This window comes from Chamaea fasciata, unplaced genomic scaffold, assembly GCF_029207755.1.
Source record: "Chamaea fasciata isolate MVZ Bird 193981 ecotype frontalis unplaced genomic scaffold, bChaFas1.0.hap1 SCAF_19, whole genome shotgun sequence".
Classification (NCBI taxonomy): Eukaryota; Metazoa; Chordata; class Aves; order Passeriformes; family Sylviidae; genus Chamaea; species Chamaea fasciata.
This window is the reverse complement of record NW_027094104.1, coordinates 4,884,659-4,905,247: the sequence shown is the minus strand read 5'-3', so window position 1 is coordinate 4,905,247 and position 20,589 is coordinate 4,884,659. Positions and strand designations below refer to the sequence as shown.

The 20,589-nt window shown below is 62.8% G+C and overlaps 1 protein-coding gene across 1 annotated transcript in view; it reads left to right on the top strand.

The window, feature by feature from the left end:
- Nucleotides 1-3,424: 3,424 nt before the first annotated feature.
- SDK2 (sidekick cell adhesion molecule 2) overlaps nt 3,425-20,589 on the top strand; it is a 45,178-nt gene continuing 28,013 nt past the window's right edge. Inside the window, exon 1 of the mRNA XM_066200665.1 lies at nt 3,425-3,503. Within this exon, the coding sequence (XP_066056762.1) occupies nt 3,425-3,503 (79 nt within the window). The remainder of the gene's footprint in view (nt 3,504-20,589) is intronic.

The window sequence follows — 20,589 nt, the reverse complement described above, 5'->3', positions numbered from 1 at the left end:
GGCCTGCAGTGCTACCCTGGATTGACTCTTCCAGCTGAGCTGATGTTTCTGAAGAAAAAAAGCCTCTTTCAATCTTAATTACAAAAAAAAAAAAAAAAGAAAAAGAAAAAGAAAAAAAAGGTGCTAAGGAGCCTTGCTGCAGCCAGAGTTATCCTCCCTGTTAGAAACGTGCACGTTATTGCTGGTCTGGATCGTTCTGGCTTCTCCTCCTGCCTGTGGGAGCTTGTTACCCTGCTGTCCGTGAGGCTGCCGAGCCTCCCGGATCCAATTTCTCTTCCCTGCGCCGGTGCTGACAGCCTGTGGTTACATCCATCTCCTCTCCCCTTTGATAGAGGAGAAGGACTGAGCTCCTGGAGTCTCTCGCTCACAGGCAGCGCTTCCGACCTCTCCTTGCACTTCCCAGCCCTTTCCCAGAGCAGGGAGCGTGGATGCTGCTCTCCTGCTCAAGGAACAGGGATGCTGCTGGGAGTCAGTGCCTCCTCTGAGAAAGATGAGGGATGCTGAGGACAGCTGAAGCTCTTGGCTGTTGTCCTGCAGCCTCTGGATAATGCTGATGGTCCCCAAAGCTCCTGACAACCCAGCAAAGACTTTTACATTTCAAACAAAGCCTTGATCTTTTTTTGGAACTTGCCTTGGTTTCAGACAAGAGTTTTTAATTCAAGCCCAGCGCCGTATTTTGGGTTTGACTTTGATGCGCCCTCTTCAAGCAGGAGGCAAAATAACAGCGTTCACATCCACAAATAGCCCCGGGGCGGGTTCCTGCTGCCCGCGGCCCGCGGCTCCGCGGGGCCGGCCCCTCCTTGGCCGAGGCTGCGGCCGCAGCTCGGGGATGTGCAGCTGCCGGTGGGGGCTGGAGATCCCCGGGCAGGGGTCAGAGATGGAGAGAGGAGCTCAAAAACCCCTTTAAAGAGAAGTCTTGGAGAGGCAGGAGTCATGTGGTGTGGTTCACGGTGGTCTGTAGGCATGTGCTGTCGCGATTCCTGGTGTAATTACGAGTCTCAGTTGTAGGCCAAGTTAGGATTGTCAGTAATGCTGGTCGAGGAGGGAGCCAAACCTCATGGGAGATGGAGAAATGCCCTGTGTGGGGCAGGGGTGACCCAGGAGCACGGGGAGGATACAGCCTCCTACCCGGGCATCACCTGGAATGTCCTTAGGGACACAGGATTAGTGACAATGTGGGGCCACCGAGCCCGCTGCCCTCTCTGATCCCTGCGATGTGCCAGCTTTGTATGGAGCAGCTCCAGGCTCTTCCACACGCTCCTGGAGACAGGTGTGGTGTTACCTGCTGGAACTTGCTCCTGCCAGGAGGGATTTGGGCAGAGGAGAGCTGGCACAGAGCAGGCAGGACTGCCGGGGGGGATGTGCTCTGGTGGGAGCACTGATGTGAGATCCAGACTCCATCAGTCTGGGTGACCGTGGGGAAGCAGGTACCTGTGCAAGTGGGTAATAAACTACTCACAGCTCGGCAAGATTAATGGCAATAACCATAAATCAGTGCCGGCACCAGGGTCAGACCTGGATTTACGGCCCTGGAGGCAGGAATTCCTGTTCTTCATGGAACAAAGCCCTGATCCTGCAGGGGCCTGGGAGCGTGCTGAGTGTTATTGTGGCTGCAGTGTGTGTGTAGGTGCCTGGGGAATGTGTCTGAACCCCTGATGGGGACTGAGCTCACCCCTGGCAGGGCAGCCTCTCCCTTTGCTTGTTCCAGCCGGCAGCAGGAAACACCTCCCTGAGGGGTGAGCCAGGATTGCTGCCTCCCACAGCACATTGATCCCATCATCTCGGTTGAGAATGCCAGCCACGGAGCTGATTAATGCCGGGGTGGGCAAGAGCTGGGTTATTGTTCAGTCTCTCCTCAAGAGGTCGATGGGAAATTTGGCAGTAGCTCTCCAAATACGCAACGTGCACACGGGCGTTGCTCCCCCTAGGACTGTGCAGGATTTACACGTGAGTGTTACATTGCAGTGGAAATGCACACCGGGGCCCAGGAATTGTCACACGCAGTTGTATCAATGCCTGTGGGAGAGTGTTCCCTCCATCGCTGCCCTGGTGTGACCCGGCGGTGCCGGGGCTGGCTCCAGGCTAATCTGCTCATGCTTTCGTTTCACCCTGATCCTTGCAGGTCCTTTGGCTCAGAGGTGCCGTGTGTGCTCAGGAGGCTGATCCAGAATTCCGGATGGCTTTTCCTCCTGTGCAGATGGTGCAGGTCCTTGGGTGTTAATGCTTGGTAGCAGCCGTGACTGTGCTGCTTTCCCCCACCTAATGCAAGGCACTGTGCTAGCAGAAAGCACAGACATCTTAGAAGGATGTGTGATCCTGTTGGGAGCTCTGGGCTTGAGGAATTGTGGGATCAGACCTGATGAGGTGGTGTGTTGCCAGGGAGGTGCTGCTGGGTCATCTCTGGGGTTAAAGGTTTAGTTGGGGTTTTGGGGGTTTGTTTTTGAGAACCATAAACCGTTTGCTTTGGTAATCCTGTGTCATTGAGTTCTGCCTCAGAGCTACCTGGGGGATGTGCTGTGTCCCCTTCGCAGGGGTCGACTGCTGATGCTCTGAGTGCTGTCGGAGGGACTGGGCCGGGGGGGGGGGGGGGTTAGGGTGGGAGCTGCAGGCAGGAGCCGCTGTTTTCACAGCGGGGACACGGGAACGGGGGGGACCCGCCCGCTCCTCACGAACCGGGGGCGGCCGGTGGGGACGCGCCCGCTCCCTCCGCGGCCGCTGGGTAGCGCTCGGGGCCGCGCCGTCTCCCCGCCTCCCCGGCTCGGGCTGCCCCCGGCTCCGCCGAGCCCCGCCGCCGCCGCTCACTCCGCCGCCGCACAGCGCAGGAGGTGCAGCAGCGGCCGGAGCGCCGAGAGGGGTCGGCGCGGCGCCGCCAGCCCGCCCGCCGCGCAACGCCGGCGGCTCCGAGCGGGACCCCGCACCGCCGCCCGCCGCTGCTGCACTTTCCCCCGTTCCCCGCTGGGGACGAACCCTCTCTCTGTCGCCCGGAGCCGCCTAGGAGGGGATGTCCCTAGGCAAGAGCTGAGCGCTGGGGAGGGGCCGCCCCCCGCCCCCAAACTTTTCGCTCGGCCCCGGAGCGGCGAGGATCCGGCCCCCATGGAGCCCGGGCGGGCAGGAGGGGCCGGGGGCGCGGCGCCCTGCGCTTCCCGTCCCCTTCCCTGACGCGGGGCGCAGCGCTCGGGGAGGGGCTCGGCTGCCGGCTCCGCTCCGGATTTGGTGGTCCCGGCTCCGCACGTCCCTGGGGAAGCTGCCGATGGTGGGGAGCTGCCTGCGGACCGCCCCCAGCCCCACGAGGAGCCCTTCACCCCGGCGCCTTCGCCTCCCCCTGAGCAGCGCTGCTGCGGGGATCCCTGCGCCGGAGCCGCCCGGATTATAAAGTCGGGGAAGTTCTCCCCCTGCAACCCCCCCAGCTTGTCTCGGCAGAGCCATGGCCCGGCTCCGGAGCTGGGGGCTGCTCTGCTTCGCCGTGCTTGCCCTGCCCGGCCCCCCGGGAGCCGGCGCCCAAGGTAAGGGGATGCGGGGGGCGGCGGGAGATGGACCACGGAGAGATCGGGGCTCCCCGCGCTGCACTCCTCAACCGATCCTGTTGCTACCCCGGGCTGGGAGATCGGTGTGCCAGCCTGGGGTTGAGAGCGAGGAGGCTCCGGAGCTCCTACCGGGGGAAGAGCAGCATCTGTATATTCGCAAAGCCTCCCCGGAGCCAGGACTCGCGGCCCGCCGGTGCTGGGTGCAGCGCGGTGTCCGTGGTGGTTCTGGAGGACGAACAGCATGGCTCTGCTCTGTCTCCCCCTTCCCCACAACTGCCCTCAGGCTGGGGATGGGGGAACGTGTTGCTCCGAGCACGAGGTAGAATCTGTGCTGGACCACCTTCCGGAGGGTGAGCAACCCCGTGGGGTAAGCGTCACCCATTCCCCCCTGCACGGGTACCCCCGTTGTACCACAGAACCCGGGGTGCAAGTTTTGGGGATTCCCAGGGAGCAGCTCATACCCTGATGTTAGTCCCGCTGACTTCCAGCCCCTGGTATGAACTGGGGAACTGGGGGGGGTCTGCACCCCCGAGCCCCTGTGGGTGCCTGGGGCTCCCACTACACCCCAACAACCCTTGGGGGCTGCAGGGCTGCCGGGCAGGGTGAGCCCCTCTCTGCTCAGCCTCTGGGCTCGGGCACAGCACAGGCTGCTTTTAGCTGCTCCGCTACCCCACAGGGATATAAAAGCAGTTTGTGGCCCTTTGGGGTGCAGCTGGGGTTCAGAGGGGTCAGGGGGATCCTGTGGTCCCCTTCCTGGCCGTGAGGGTCCCTGCGGGCCCAGCAAGGAGGCTCCCGGCTGGCAGGGCTGCAGCGTGGCTGCCTCTGTCCCTGCGCTTGGACTGAGCAGATCCAGACTGGAAATGGGGGGGGCACAGCTGAGCGCAGCGCCGGGGGTCCTCACCCACGACATTTCTTGCCCTTGTTTGTGGCAGCAAGTGGAGCCAGGAGTCCCTGTGCGCTCCCGTGCTCCCGCTCCCCCTGAGCCTCCCCCAGCACTGCTATAATTTCTCAGTAATTAAGTTCAGAACATAACATCTAAAGCGGCAGTATATTATCCGGGCAGGCCCTGTGTGGGGAGCTCTGAAGGTCTCTTTGATTGATTCACTCCCTTGCCGAGTTTCTCTTCTCCTGGCTGGCGTCTCTGGCTGGCGGGTCCCCTGTGATCCGCTTGTTCCCTGCCTGCGGGACGGGCTCCTGGGGTGACCCAATCTCCTTCCATTTATCCGTGGGCTCCAGGGTCTCTCTGTGGGGTGGAAGACGTGGGGCTGCCTGTGCCCCAGCGCTCTGGAGGGGTGGGGAAGGGGCTTTGCTCCGCTCTCCTGGCGCAGGAGCCGAGCTTTGCAGCCCTGGCTCTCTGCGGCGCGTGTCACGTCCTCGCGGGCGCTGTGACATTGCTCAGTGCCCGGCCCCGGCGTGGCAGCGGCCACCAGCGAGCTGGACGTGCTGGAGGGATCATTCCCAAAGCCTGGCACGTGCCCGCCTTCCCTGCCGCGGGTGGCACTGGGGACGCGCCAGCAGGGTCACCTCCCGGCTGCGGTGCCCGTGGGGTGCCGGTGCTCTCCGCTGCATCCCGCTGGGATGGACAGGGAATGGGGTGATGGAGCTGGGACCGTTCCCAGCCTGGCGCAGGGCTCCAGGCTCTGGTTTGTCCCACTGTGGTGGGGCAGGCAGAGCTGGCAGTGTGGGGCAGCAGTGCTTTGTGCCAGGGCTATTGATTCTGGCAGCCAAGGAAAATGGGATCAATCGGGAAGGGAAGGGGGAGGCGATGGCGTGAGACCTTCCCGGCTGGGGCGCGGGGGCTGCCCGGGCATGGGGTGAGGCACTTTCATACCTGTGGTTGGTAAAAAAAGGCCCCTTGCTGCCCGTGAGAGAGAGGATGGAAGTTTAATTACAACCCGTCTGTGCTGTGTAATTATTAATTACCCGTGGCAAAAAATAACTTATTGATTAGGGGCCTCGCACTAATTACCCGGAGCCCAATGCGGAGCCGGGGGAAGGCTCAGCCGGCAGCGCTGCCCGGGTGGGAGCTGTCGCAGTGCGACCTGTGCTGGGCCCGGGGGCTGTGCCAGGGCTGGGGGAACGGGCAGCCCACTCCACCAGCAAAGGCCCCTTCGGCTGATGGACAAGGCAATAAAGGGCTCCCCACGAGCTGGGGGGAGTCTGAGGGTCTCCAGCCTCCTCCTGCTCACTCTTTGTAGCTTTTCTGCCACCCAGAGATGAGGTTTCCCCACATCCAGTGCTGGGGGCGCAGCCCGGGACCCCCCGTGATGGCACAGCACCTCTAATGGGATTGAGGAGGCTGTGGCCAGTCCCAGGAGGGATTTGGGCAGCTTAAGGTTCCAGACGGGATTTGGGGCAGGGGCCTGCCATGGGCAGCTTCCACCAAAGAGGCTTATTAGAGGTGGCAGCAGGGGAGTTCCAGCATCTTCTGTCCCTGTGTGTGGGGCCTGGGCACGTCTGCACACACGGTGCCCTGTGGGGCTGGGCGGGAGGGGGGCAGGGACGAGCCCCTGCTCTTCCTGGGGACGTCATGCTGCTGCCAGGCTCATGCCAGGACTTTGGTGATGGGAGCTGCTGGTGCTGGTGGCATCAGAGCAGGAGGGGATGGCGCAGCACGGGGTCTCCTGTCCTGCCCTGGCTCCCCTGTCCCTGCCCAGCATTGCCACATTCGCTGGTGGCCTCGTGTAAGGCTCCGGCTCGGGAAGGAGAGTGGCTTTTAGGGGAGAGGAAGGGAAGATTAAATTTTGATGCTGCTTGGGAAGCCATTAGTGCCTGGGCACAGCGATGATGAAATTTTGATGACCTGATAACCGTAAGGGAGGGGGACACGGTCTGGTCCCAGGCAGGCTGTGCCACTGTGCCTGTCACTGCGCTGGTCCCCAAAGGTTTGGGGTGCCAGCTGAGGAAGAGAACAGGCAGGATGAGAGCTGCCAGTGGGATGGAAACGGGAGCTCGTAACCCACCAGCTGCCAGCACTGGTGGGCAGGGAGAGCTGGCGGTGGCTGAGCAGCTCCTGCCCCGGTGCCATCCGGGGACCAGGGTGAGTGACAACGTCAAGTGCTGCTCGTCCCTTAGTGACGGGGACTGGGCTGTGGTGGCATTTCCGCTCAGCGGGAGCACGCACAGGAGCTCCAGGAGAGCGGGAAGGAGGGAGCAGGCGGAGGCTTGGCTGCTTGAGAACCTGGGAAAACGCTGATAATTAAACCGGGAGGAGGGAGGCTGGCGGGTGCCGTGACAAGGGGTGACCCTGCCTCTGCCACTCCACGAGCCGTGTCCTTGTCCCTAGCCTGTGCCCGTGGCTGGTTCCTGCCTGGGGATGAGCTCCAGCCACACACACGTTGCTGTAGGCCCTACACAAACTGGTTTGGGGGTGTGTTGGTTGCAGCAACAGCAGCGCAGGCAGTGCCTGGGGTGAAATGGCCCCGTGGGGCAGCGCCGTGTGGGAGCAGAACCCGCTGGGTGCTGTGTGGGTGGGTGAGCACAGGGTGCCCTCCCCTCTGAGCCCTCGTTACTGCCCCGAGCTCGTTAACGAGTGGCTGGCGTGTGGCTGGGTGAGAAACGGCCGGGGAGAAATATGCTGCTGTCAGTGGTGATGTGATTGTGCTAACGAAGGGCGAGCTGAGCCCCCGCCGTGCCCGCGGTTGTGCCAGGGCTGGTGGCTCTGGTGCTCCACCGGTGCCTCATGGCACTGGGCCTTGGACTTCCAAACAAAGCAGCTGAGGGGATCCAGCAGCCCTGGGGAGCTGGCATGGCTCAGGGTGGGGGGCACTGGGGTGTCCTGGGAGCTTCTCTGCCAGTGCAGTGGAGCATGGCATGGAGCTGCTGGAAAGGACATGGGGTCAGGATCACTCAGATGTGGTGGTGATGCCAGGGATCACCCTCATCCCCACGGCTGCTGCTCTGAGTTGGGGTTCCCCCCATCCATGGAGGTGGATCCAGCCTCAGGACACGTTCCTATCACTCTGCCCGGCCAGCAGGCGGGAATGTGCTGGCAGCAGCTCCCAGCCGTGCTGGCCGTGCTTGGCATCCCTCACAGCCCCCTTGGCATCCCTCACACCCCGAGCATGCTGGTGATGCCACGGGTGTGGGCACTGCCCTCAGCACCCTCTGTGAGTTTGGGGACCGGCTCTTGAGGGTGCATTTCCCACCCCCGCTCCCAACTTTGTGGGTACATCCTGCACCCCTCTCCCAGTGCTGCCTCACCTTCCAGCCCCTCTCCCCAGCCTGGCTGCCAGCACCTGCCTGTGCCCCGGGCGGGCTGTGGCCCCCTTGGCGGCCCCTGCCCCACCCTCCCCTCGCCCCCAGCCCCGGGGGTGCAGGAATGCCTGCCTGGAAAGCCATGCCGGGCTCAGGTTGCCTGGGAACTGGGAAACCTGATCCCTGGGAACGGGGGCCGAGGGCAGGGGACATTCCCGGGCTGCAGCTGGTCCCCGGCCCCCTTTGTCTCTCTGCTCTGATGGGGCCCCCAGGAATGGAGATTTGGGGCGTGGGGGCTCTCGGCTCGAGCAGGGCCATCCCTGGGGACACTGGGACTGGATGCTCTGGGGTGTCACCTTCCCGTGTGGATCAGTGTCACCACCATGGGCTGGGGAAGGAGACCAGGGCCAGGTTGGACAGGGCTTGGAGGAACCTGGTCTAGAGGGAGGTGTCCCTGCCCATGGCAGGGGTGGGACAGGAGGAACTTTAAGCCCCTTCCAGCCCAAACCATTCCAGGACTCTCTGAAGGCTCTGGGCTCAGCTGCTGCTGCGTGCCAGCAGCTGGGCATCCCGGCTGGCCACAGGGATGGCACGGTGGCCATTCCAGGAATGCTGGGCTGCCCTGTGCTGAAGCCACTCTCCTTTCCTGCCGGCCGTCATTGTCCCCACCACCCCCCTGACACATGGCAGCTCCTGAGCACGCCTGGAGCTTCCCTCCAGCCTGGGCAGTGGGGAAACTGAGGCCGGGCAGGGGTGGTGGTGGGGACGGTGGGAAGGGGACAATGGGTCTGGCTGGTGTCCTGCTGCCTGGTGGCACTGGCTACAGTGGGAAGGGGACCCAGGCACATGGGGGCTGCTCCTTTGGCTCCCATCCCTCTCTCCCTGCCGGTGCCGAAGCCCCGGGTGCAGGGAAGCCTTGATGAGTTTGACCATTAGCAGAAGAAGCCGCTGAGCTAATTTTAGCCCTGATAGCTAATTGCTTTCTGCACTGCTGGGTGAGCCCACAACCTGTGAGTCCTCGGCTGTAACCTTGAGCCCTCCCGGCTCCGTGCACCGGGGTCCTGCCAGGGCAGGGAGCAGGATGGGGATTCTTCTGTGGGATCACCGGGCCCTGGAGGGGTTGCTCTGGGATATTGGGGTGTACAAAGCTGGGAGGGGTTGGGGTGCCTGGCAGGGTCCTGCTGCCTGTGGCTTGGAGCGGTGTCCCTTGTGCCTTATATGGAACAGGGGCACATAATGTGGGAGGATTCTGGCTGTCAAGGGTCGCCGTGGGGTGTGGATCCCTAGTGGTGGCTCTCCTTCAGCTTGAGGAAGGGAAATGCTGGGTTTGGAGCCTCTTAACTGGGAATTGCTGGATCCGGAGGGCATTTCCCCAGGGCAAGAGTGAGGCTGGGGACACACGTGCTCCGTGTTCCTGGCTGCAGGCACAGAGTTCTTCCCGGGATAGCCAGAGGTGCCTGTCCCTCTGTCCCCATCCTGCAGGGTCACCCCCCAGCACATCCCAGCTCACTGACTGGAATCTGGGGCATGGGCTGGGGGTTTCTGGGGACATCTGTGTTCCTTCCAGAACCCCGTGTCCCCCTGCAGGGAGCAATCGAGCGCTGGGTGCTGCGGGTGGCTGCCCCCATGGGTCTCTGCAGGGTGGGATGCTCCGTGCTTCCCCTCCTCCTGCTCCTCGCCTGGGCTGATCAGGGGTCAAGCTCAGAGCTTGGAGGGAGGTGACGGGGTCCTGCATGGATCTGGCATCCCCAGCTCCTGGCAGTCCGTGAAAGGCTGGTCGGGGATGGAGGGGGATGTGGACACGATGCTGGCTCCTGGAGCAGCGGGGGGCTAGGATGGATGGATGGATGGATGGATGGATGGATGGATGGATGGATGGATGGATGGCGGGCTGGCGGGCTGGCTGGCTGGAGGGGGCTGGGACCGGCGGACACAATAGCTCTGGTTTCAGCACCCCGCCTCCTGCATGCCTGAAAAACAGCTGATGGCCGTGACGGGGGATGAAATGGGATTAGCTGCTGCTTCCAAAGGGAGCGCGTCCTGCCGAGCCGGACAATGCGCCCGCTGTGCCCCGCGTCCCACCACAGCCCTGCCCAGAGGGGCTCGGCGCTGTCCCCTGCCCTGGCTGTCCCCGAGGGGACCTGCCACCCTCCCGTGCTCCAGCACTGGGTGCTGCACAGACTCCCGGGGGTGCTGGAGACCCCGGGGTGGCGTGGGCAGTTCTCGGTGCTGCTCCCAGCACCGAGCAGTTCCCAGATGAGCTGTCGGGGTGGCAGGAGCTCGGAGCTGTCCCACCCCAGCCAGCACTGGGCGCTCATCCTGGAGCCCCGCGATGAAAGGGAGAAGCTCGTGACGAAGGGGCTTGGCAGGGTGGGCACCTCTGCCCTGACCCCCCCCGTGGGTGCCGGGGCAGGGCGGGGGCCCGCGGGGTGTCCCGGGGCGGGAGCCACGCGCGGCCCCAGCTGCGGCGCTGCCGGGGCGTGCGGTGCCGTGCTCGGTGGAGTGAACTGATGTTTATTTTGATAATGAGTTCTCAATGCATTCGCAAACTAATAAAATCAACTCATTAGGGTGGGATGTTTCATTCCGAGCTCTGCCGCCGTTGGGAGAGCCCCCCCCAACGGGTAGCGCTCGGCACCCGGCCCCGGCAGGGAGGGAGAGGATGGGTGCCTTCGTCGCCTCCTCGTCTCCCTTTTCCTCGCTGGCCGGGCGGGCAGAGGGGCTGTGCAGGGCGGTGTAAGCAAGACGCGTGCGGGGAGCAGGGCACGGAGCTGCCGGAGCCCTTCCCCCGGGGCGCCGGGGGAGTCTCGCTCGCTTGGCTTCTCCCCATAAGCTTCACGTCAGGCTGGAATCGCTGGCGCGGCGTTGGCTGGAAAAGCCCCTCTGGCTGGGAGAGCCACAAGTGTGTGAATAAATGCGGTGACCAGAGTTTGCTGCGCTGCCCTGGAAATTCAGGGCTGTCTGCGGGGGAATGCCGGGCTGCCCGTTCTTCCCCCACCCACGAACAGGGCTGTCTGGGAAGGAAAAGCTTTGGATAAAAAAAAGCTTTTCCAAGGAAAAACTCATGTTCGCTGTCATGCTACAGCTATTTCTGTTTCAAGTGAGCAATGCAATGACTAATTAATACTTAGGAAAAAGGATGTCTGGGCAACGCCCCAGTAAATGGGCCAGTGCCCGGTGCCCGCTGGCTCGGGGCCGTGCCGTGGGGAGGGAGACTCCGGCCACCAGCGCCTTCATCCTGCCTGGCACGGGCAGGGTGGGAGCTGGCAGAGCCTTTTCCATCCCGCGGGGCTGGAGACTCAATTGCGTCAGCGCCCTGGGAAGGGCTGAGTGGGGTTTTTCTTGTGGTTTCTCTCTTGTGTTTTCCTTTCCCCGCCTCGTTGGGATTCTCGGGGTGAGTCTGGGAAGCGGCTGTTGTGTTTGTCTGCCCGTCTGCTGAGCATCCTGCGGGGCCGGGGGAGGCGGGTGGGACACGGGTGACCCTGGCAGGAGGGACATCTCAGGTGCTGTGGTGGCTCCTGCAGGGCAGGCCTGTGATGGCTTTGCTTCCCCATCCCTTAGTGGCCGCTGTGACCCCAGGAGTTTCCACAGCGCAGGGCTGTGGTGTCCTTCCAGGAATTCCTCGAGGATGCACTCAGCGTGTTCCACGGGGCCAAACCCAGCCCTGAGCTGTGCTGCTCTGCCCCGGCCTTGTGTGTCACTCGGTGGGGTGGGTGACAGGGGATGTCCCCCTGGGGATGGGATCCGGGTTCTTGGGACCTCCACCTCGGCTTGGCAGCTGGGTGTGGAGCTGTTCCTGCCAAACCCGGGTGGGGAAACTCCGGGCTCGACTCAGAAGGGCTGACAGGGGATGCACTTTGACCCCCTCTCCTGCCCGGGGAGTGTCCCACTGCTGGCTGCCGGGGGATCTGCAGGTGATATCCGTCCATCCTTCCCTTCCCTCAGTGTTTTGGAGCCTCTCCCGGGAAAATCAGCCGCAGGATCTGGCCCCTCTAATAGCGTTGAGTCACTCTCCGGGTGTCCGTGACTCACAGCAGTGACCCAGATACGGCGGAGCTGCGTAATCGCGGGCTTTGGAGGGTTTCTGCCGTCGGAAGGAGTTTGCTGGGGAAGGAGTTTTGTCCAGAGCCTGGAGCTTGTTAAACATCCCCAGCCAGGGACGGGGCTGTGTCCTCCAGGGGCACAGGCTCAGCAGGACAATGTCTGTCCGTGCCACCCGCAGCAGGGCAGTCCTGGGCATGTCCCCTGGGCTGGGGGGGGGCTCCTGCCCTTTGTCCCCCCCAGGGTCATCCCTTTGCTGCAGGTCCCTTCCAGCTCCTGGCAGCTCCTCGTGTTTGGGTCTGGAGCTCTGTGCGCTGGGGCCGGGATTGGGATCAGACTCCGGGGTCTGTGTGCTCGGAGCCGGGTGTGGGGGTCCCTGGGGGCTGCCCAGTGCACAAAGCTCTTCTTGTCGTCCCCCCGGGCTCGGGGCTGGGCAGGCACAACGCGGCCGTGTGTGTGTGTGACTGTTTGGGGTTTCCCGGGAGGGAAATGTTGGTTTTTCCAGCCGCAGGGATGGGCAGGCACACAGCCCCGCTCTGTTCCCAGCCATGGGGCTGAATAAATCCCTGTTTCCTGGCCAGGGCTGATGTTTCTCCGTTGGCTCTGGGAGCATTTCGAGCCTTACCTTACCCACGTTGTCGCTGGGGTGCACCTGGCTGTGTCCCCAGTGCCACAGGGATGTGGACTGAGGGCTGTCCCAGGCTGTGGTCCATGGGAATCCTGAGGGGATGATGCTGGCACGGCCTTGGCTCTGCTGCAGCGAGCAGAGGAGGGTCTGTCACCAGGTTTGGGACCCTGATGGCCGGGGACATGGGCTGGGAGCTGCTGAGGTGCTGAGGAAGGGATTGCCAGGATGAGACTGCAGGGGAAGGTGGCTTCATCTGCAGCACAGCTGCTGGAAGAAGGGAGATCCTGAGCATTTTTCCAACACCCCTTGTCCTGGGGGAGCCAGAGCCCCATATCCCCCATCCCTGGAGGGGTTCACCGGGCATGGTGAGGCTGCCCATGGCCCGCTGAGCCCGCCAAGAGCCCCGACTGTGGAAGAGGAGCTTGTTATGGAGCCATCCTGCTTTTAATTAACAAATTAAAATCCTAGTTAACAATCCAGCCCCAGGGCTGTTGGAGGCTGGGAGAAGCTGGAGCGTTTGTTATGGAAACAGCAGTTAATTAACAAATAAATAAATAAGTATGGGCCTGGAGACAGATGTGGGAGGAGGAAGGGGAGATGGCAGCATGGTCGGGTTGTCCCATCGGCCTGGCCTGGCGGGATGCAGTGAGGGAGGAGGATATCCATCCATCCATCCATCCATCCATCCATCCATCCATCCATCCATCCATTTGTCTTGGAGGCTGCCGTGGTCTGGGGTGGGCATTGCCAGCTCCATTCAGAGCCACTGAGAGCAGGGGGCTGGTGCTGGCAGTGCCAGGACAGATCTGGCCACGTTCCCTGCCAGGGCCACCTTGGCTGGGCTTGGGGCTCCCGGTCCCTCCCTGGGCTTTTCCTGAGCGCCGCTGGCTCCAGGAATCACCCCCCCCCCGCGGCCTCCACCCCCACCCTGGGACTGGGAAGCACCACAACACATCTCCAGCAGAGACGGATGAGGTGTGACACCGGCAAAACTGCTGTGCAGCCCGCAGGTGACACCAGTGCCGTGCTGGGGACAGCAGGAGGAGGGGGCAGCACTCAGGGGGCAGCGCTCAGAGGCTGCTCCTGCGTCCCTGGGCAGGGACTGCCGTGGTCCCCACTGGTGTCACCTTTGCCCTGGGACAGAGCTGTGTGGGGGATCTGGGGAGTGCTGGGTGCTGCCAGGGAGGGGGTGCTGAGGCCGAGGCCTCCCTGGCCGTGCCCTGCAGTGGTCAGCTCGCATTAGCCACTGGGATGTCACTGAGAGCCCCGGGCGGCGTCTGCTGCCAGCGGGGATTATCACCCTGGGTGGCTGGTGGGTGCTGATGGGGCCCTGCGGGGGTCTGGGGTCACTGTGCTGCTCCCCGAGGCACTGCGGGGTCACCTGGAGGTCTCACTGCCACTGCCATGGGCAGGGTGGCTGTGGGATGTGACCCAGTGCCACAGGCAGGGGTGGCTCTGGGGACCACCGTGGGGATGTGACCCAGTGCCTGTGTGAGGACGTGGGTGGCTGAGGGGGTCACCTTGGGGACATGACCCCTGTGCCAGCCCACGCCAGGGCCCTGCAGGGTTTTTGTGGGGTGAGGAGGGGGCAGAGCCCACGTCCCTCCTGCAGCTTCACCTTTCCAAAGGCTTAAGGGAAGGAAATCAGTTTAAGCTCCAGCTCTGCAAATCCTGCCGTGTCACACGGGTGGGAGCCGTGCTCCCCTGAGCAGCTCCTCCAGGTTAGCATCTCTCTCAGCCTCCCCCTTAATCCAGTTACCACACCTCTGCAATCGGCTTACGGCATGTAGGGAACCCCAAATCCCCTCCGAGGAAGGCACAGGGAGCGGGCCAACAGTGCCAGAGCTCTGGGCTCTGCCAGGTCCAGCCCGGCTCCTCACTGGGGGGGTAATGCCAGATCCAGCTCCCCTCCTTTGTCAGCCCTCCTGGGCTCACCCAGGGTCCTTGCACCCTTTGTGGAAGGTGTCCCCACATCCCCAGAGCTCCCCATGACCCAAAAAGGCTTTTCCCCATGTTGGGGAGTTGCTAAAGCAGCTGCACAGGTAAGCAGGGGTTGGATGGAGATGGGCTGCCATGTCCCTCCCGCTGGGCAGGAGCTGTGACCTGAGCCCAGGGGACAGCGTGCCCATGGTCAGCGGTCCCCTCGTGCTGCCTGTGCCCCCTCCCCACGGCAGAGCAGCAGCCCCCAGTGCTGTGGGCAGCTCGGCAGCTCAGCAAGGCATCAGAACAAGGATGGATGTGTTCCAGCAGCAAGGTCATGGCAGGGCACTGGTGCCAGCCCTTGGAGCCTCCCAGCTCTTCCCTCACCAGGGGCAGGACGGGCACAGCACCTGGCATGGCTCCGGGCTCTGCTGCTGGAGGGATGTGGCCGCTGGGAGCTGCTCCTGCATCCCCGAGCGCCGGCAGCGCTTCCCCGCCCCACAGGGGTGGTTTTATTTTTATCCCTGTGATCCCGGTGGGATTGGAGCTGGGAGAGGGGGGCTGTCCAGGCTGCTCTGCCTCGGCTGAAAACCCCCTTAGCTCCTTTTTCGTGGGGCTGCCCCACTGCAGCCCCTGGTGTCTCCTGGGCCGTGGTGCCCCAGCCCGAGCCCCCCGTGCCCATCTGAGCCCACCGGGGGGGCAGGACCGCCTGTGCCAAGGAGGGAAATCATGCCCAGCCCTGTTCTCCACATGGCAAGGGAGAGGGCTGGAATTAGCAGCCGCAGGAGCTGCAGGGCACCATGTCCACATCCCACTCTGTCGCTGCTGTCTGGGAATTCTGTGGGATTGGGGAACTGGCACCTCAGAAGAAGGGCTGGGGTGTGGGGAGAAGGAAATCCTGGTGGGACAGGGCTGGGGGCCGAGGCTGGGGGACTGGAGGGATGGTGTTCTCCAGTGTTCTGCGGAAACTGCGGCACGGCGAGCTCACCGGTCCAGCAACTGACCCCCCAAAAGCTGCACCGTGGCCCCGCTGCCTTCCCACACCCCCAGCTCCATTAGGAGGACTTCCCACCACGGCTTTCACCGCCTCGGAGCACCGAACCCCCTCCTAAATAATTCAGGAAGGCGAGTGCCGTCCGCAGGGGCTGCGGATAAACGCGGTAAATGGCTGAGAAATGGAGCGTGTCCTTCGGGAGCCACCTCCGCGCCGGGTGGCCGGGCCCCTCTCCTCCCTCCCGGCCCAGGTGGTGACTCCTGCCCCGCACAGGTACGGGCGCCGGGGAGGAGGGGACGGAGCAGAGCTGCCGAGGCCACTGGAGCATTGGGAATTGCATTTCACGGCTGGGCAGGCTGGGATACCAACCCGGCCCCGTGCGCCGGGTGCTTGGAGAGGAGATAAGATTTGATTAAGAAGGCTGCTATTAATTTATGGCAAGTACACTCACGGCAGTGGAGAGGTTGCTTTTAATTAATAGCCAGAAGGAGAGTTTTAAAGCTCTTGGTCTCAGTGGGGGGGGGAGAAGGGAGGGAGGGGAAAGCGGGGAAGGAAGGGAACAAAGTAAGTTGGGAGGATTAATGGTCACATCTGCAATTATAAGACTTTTTCTTAGTAAAAAGGTCAAGAAACCCCACATCAAAAGACACGCCGTAGGTGAGTGCGTGCGGGGCAGCCGGGCTGATCCCTGGGGATGAGATGGGCGGGACTGTGCCGGTGCCTTTGGTACTGCTCCATGTGGGCAGCGGGGCTGCCCCTTGGCGCCAGCCCAGCCTGGGGGGACAGCGAGGGACAGCTGGGTGTCCCCATGGGTGCTCCGGGGCCAGCTCTGCTGGGATCAGGACCGAGTGCCAACGCTGGGATGGATCTCGTGGAAGAAATTATTTATTGTGAGGGTGGGCAGGCCCTGGCACAGGGTGCCCAGAGAAGCTGTGGCTGCCCCTGGATCCCTGGTAGTGTCCAAGGCCAGGTTGGACATTGGGGCTTGGAGCACCCTGGGACAGTGGCAGGGGTCCCTGCCCATGGCAGGGTGGCACTGGTTGGATTCTAAAGACTTCCCCAAGCCAAACCACTCTGGCATTCGGTGGCTCTGTGATTTTGGCTGTGCTGGTGATGGGATGAGGAGGATGGAGCCGCCCTGCCCTGCTGCCAACCCCATGGGATCCCCTCGGAGGCTGCAGGGTGTGGCTCAGGCTGCTCTGCACCTGCCCAGGTGTTCAGAGGAGGGCGAGCAGGGCTCAGCCAAGGTTCCCAAACCACACTGACTCATTTTTGGCTCCATCCTTGGCACCCCCAGCCAGAGCCTTGTCCCCTTGGTCCCCACTTGGCAGCACGGTCGTGCTCCGCGGCTCCCCAGGTGCCGGCAGCACTCGGCATTTCAATTCCGTGTTTGCTTTTTATTAAGGGGATGGAGCCGTGTCTCAGGAATACTAATGGGCCGGCAGCGGCAGGGAGAGCCACTAATCCTGCACCTGCCACCTGTCACCGGGGACCCGGGGGGGCCCCACCTGGGGACACCGGGAGCACTGGGGGCCGTGCCCGGGTGTGGCGGTGGCTCCGTGCCCTTGGGGACACGTGAGCCATGGGATGGACCTGGTGGCTTTACCAGCATCCACTGAAAATTTTGATGCCTCCCGACCTCACCTGGCATCCAACAAGCTGAGGATGGGACTTAGGCAAGAGATGGCTGCTTGGGCAGGGATTCACTTGTTCCCAGGGACACCATGTCCCCTTCACTCCTCGGATCTCCTGGGGCCACCTCTACTTGCACCCCGCTGAGGCTGTGGCCCCATTGGGGTGCTTGGGGACATTCTAGTCCCCCATGGGTGCTGTTTTGCTGTTTTTGGGGGCTGTGGGTGACATTTCCCCCTCCCCAGCCCCCCCCCAGATGTGGCACGGCTGCGGCGGCGCCGGGGAACCGCGCCGCGAATATGTTCCACAAATGAATAATAAAAACAAAGGAAAATTACCCTCTTATTGAAACTCGTTTTATGAATAAAACAATTATTCTGGTAATTGAAAAAATGTGTCGTTAAATTAAATGCAGTGGTTCCTATTAAAATTTTAGTGGATTTCTTCTTCTCCTCTGTTTCTTTTTCCCCCTTTTTCCTTGCCTCCCTCCCTCCTGCCTCCGCTGGCGGCTAAAGGCTGGTAATTATAGCGGAGGGTTTCGCTTTCTCTTTATTGTTTTTTAATCTCTTCGTGCTGCGGAGCCAGCGAGAGTCTGATGCCGAAGAGATTTAGCTCCATCTCCCCGTGCTGGGGGGGGGGACCGGGGTGGGAGCTGCTCGGTGGCAGTGCCAGGTGGCCGTGCCACCACTCCTGGAGGGTTGGCATCTTCTCTGTTGGGCTGGCATCCTCCTTTCCAGGCTGCCAACCTCCTTTTGGGGTGGTGATGCCCCAGGAAGGATGGGGGAGCCCTGGGAAGCCATGGGGGGAGCAGGGACGTGGCTCTGTCCCCTCTGTGGTCCAGGTGGGGTGTGGGCAGTGCAGTGGGCACTTCCCAGGGCTGCACCGGCCACATCCTGGTGGGATCAAAGAAGGGTTGTTGGGAAGGAGGAAGAGGATGGAGTTGTTTTCCCTGAAGCAGGTGCTGGCGCTGATGTTGGATGGGCACTGGTGGGTACCTGGAGCCCGCAGGTAAAGGTGGGCTGGGTTCAGGACATCCCCCAGGTCCTGGTGGGCATCGGCTCCATTGGGATTCCTGGCGCATCCTGCTGAATTGTGATCAGCAGGAATGGGCTGGTCACCTTCCAGTGGGTGAGCTGGGCAGGGCATGGATGTCACTCCTGTCCCTAAAGGGCAGTGAGGGTGACACTGCTGAACACGGGCAGAGATGGGGACTGTGCTGTCCCCTGGATGATGGTGCCAGGCAGGAGGGGACCCGGGTGTCCCACGAGCCGCTGGTGCTTCGGGGCTGGCCAGGGGACCAGTGGATCTCCTGCCCCCATCCCCATCTCGCCTCTGAGGGGGAAGGGAAAAGGAGGGGGCTGCACCCTCCGACCCCACCACCCCCCTGCCAGCAGCTGCCAGGCAGAGCCGTGCCCTTGGCAGCCATTCCGGGATTCCTCCAGGCTTAAAACTCCCCGTCCCTTCCCATCAAGAGGGATTTGAAGCCGGGGAGAGGGGAGCTTAGTTCCCAGCTCGCCCATTAGGGCCGGGAATTAGGATCCATTACGGCTCTTTGGGGAGCCCTGCCCTACATCCGCCCCCGCTCCGGCTCTAATGCCCCGCTGGCCCTGATGTAACTAAAGTGCAGGGGCCAAGATTGTGATCCCATTAGGCGGGATTAGTGCCGTGCCAGGGCCTGGCATTAGATTGTCTTCGGCAGGGGAGGGACAGAGCTGGGACTGTCCCCGTCCCTTTTCCCTGTTGCCAGCCCCTGGAATCCCATCCGTCACCGCCGGCAGCTCGGCTCAGCCCCGGGGTCAGCGGGGAGGACAGCACGGGGACAGACGGGTTTGGTGGCACCTTTCTCTGTGGAGGGGACGCTGCTGGCATGGCCTGGCGTGGCAGGGGGTGGCACAGGAGCCTCGCAGTGTCCCCTGCCGCCGGCAGATGTGCAGATGTTCCCGGAGACGCCCCTCGCTGCCGCCTGTGTTTGGAAAGTGATGAATTTCTGCACCAACTAATTAGCCTCTAATTAGCAAGTGGAGTGTAAACAGTCACAGCAGATGGGGGAGAGGCAGAATGAGCAGTAATGACCCTTCGTTTGGGGGGGACATGGCTGTCACCCCCCGGGAGCCCTCCTCCTGGGCCCAGGCCGGGGGGAATGGCAGCTCCCATCCCTCCGTGGGGACCTGGTGAGAGCTCCATGAACCTGGATTTGGTGGTGCCAGGGCCTGCCAGGGATGGCAGGAGAGTGCAGCTGTCCCCAGGGAGCAGAGCTGGGCTGGCTGATGCAGCTGGAGAGGGAAACTGAGGCCAGGGGGCTGCAGAAGGGACTGGGGATGAGGGGGACAGCGCTGCTCAGCCTTGGGGTCCCCCTCTCTTCTCCCCTTGAAGAGCTGGTGTGGGCATTCCCTGGGAACACCAGGAACGCCTGGTCCTGTCCCTGGAAGCCTCTCTGGACACCTCGGAATTAATGAGCCACCTTCCCCTCCCTGGGTCCCTCCTTTCCTCCAGCCACCCCCGGCACTGGGTCGGGCTCTTGGAGGGGCACAGGGCTCCCGGGAGGACGAGGAGGATTCCACTCGAGCTCAGTGCCACCTTCACCCCTCACAGGGAGCCCCCAGAACCCCCACCCCTGCTGTCCCCTGCCGTGGCTGGGGTGGGTTTGCCTCTCGGGCCGCTGTGACCTTGGTGGGCGGATCACCACGGAACGATCCGTGTGGAATTAGGAGCCGCCTCTCCTCCTCTGCGCCGTTTTTCACCCCTTAATGCAGAACAGATGGCTCGGGCGCTTCAAAGCGTGATGAGCCTTAGCTGCTTAAAATCAAATTAGGATGGATGCAAACGGCGGGCGGGCTCAAGGGAAGGTGCGCCAGCAACACCCTGCTTCCCAAACACCTCCCAAGCGCCTCCTGGATGCCTTCCAGGTGACTCCCAGACATTGGGTGCTGGCTGGGTGCAGGGGGTGCACTGGGCGCACTGGGCACTCCAGGTCTCAGTCCCACTGTGCCATGGGAGTGCTTGGCTGGACCCTGGCAGCACAGCCTGAGGGATCAGCATTCCCTGGGGATCAGCCCCTTGTGTCCTGCTTGGATCCTCCCTGCAGCTGCAAGGCACCCAGTGGACCCCGGGCAGGTGCATGGCTCATTTCCTGGTGTCATGCAGGAGGTGTTTGGATCGGGAACTGCCATCTGGCTGTGCCACGTCCCCATCTGGGCACTGCCCTAATCCCAAAGTCTCCAGGGTGGCGTGGGCGAAGCCCCGGGCTTGCAGGTCATGCTGTGCCATGCCGAGGTGGGGACACGTGCGGCCACCGCCGTGCACAGGTGACACAGATCCTGCACTGGGATGTCCCCGTGAGCCCTGTGCCACCTGTGTCCCCACTCCTGGGACACCCTGAGGGCTGCCGTGAGCTCCCCAGGCCAGGAAAGAACGTGGCTGTGGGTGGGGCTGGCCGCAGTGGTGCCAAAGCCCACAGCCAGGGCAGCGAGCTGTCAGTGGGCACCACTCTGCCCCTGTGCCACCAGGGACACGCTGGGCTGCCGTGCCCTGATGCCCCAATGGCCAGATCCATCCTGGGTCTGAGGCAGGAGGAGTGAGGGCTGCCCCTTCCAGCTGGTGCTGCTGAAGGTCAGAGAGGAAGATTAAATTAACGAGCCACAGGCTGCTCCTTC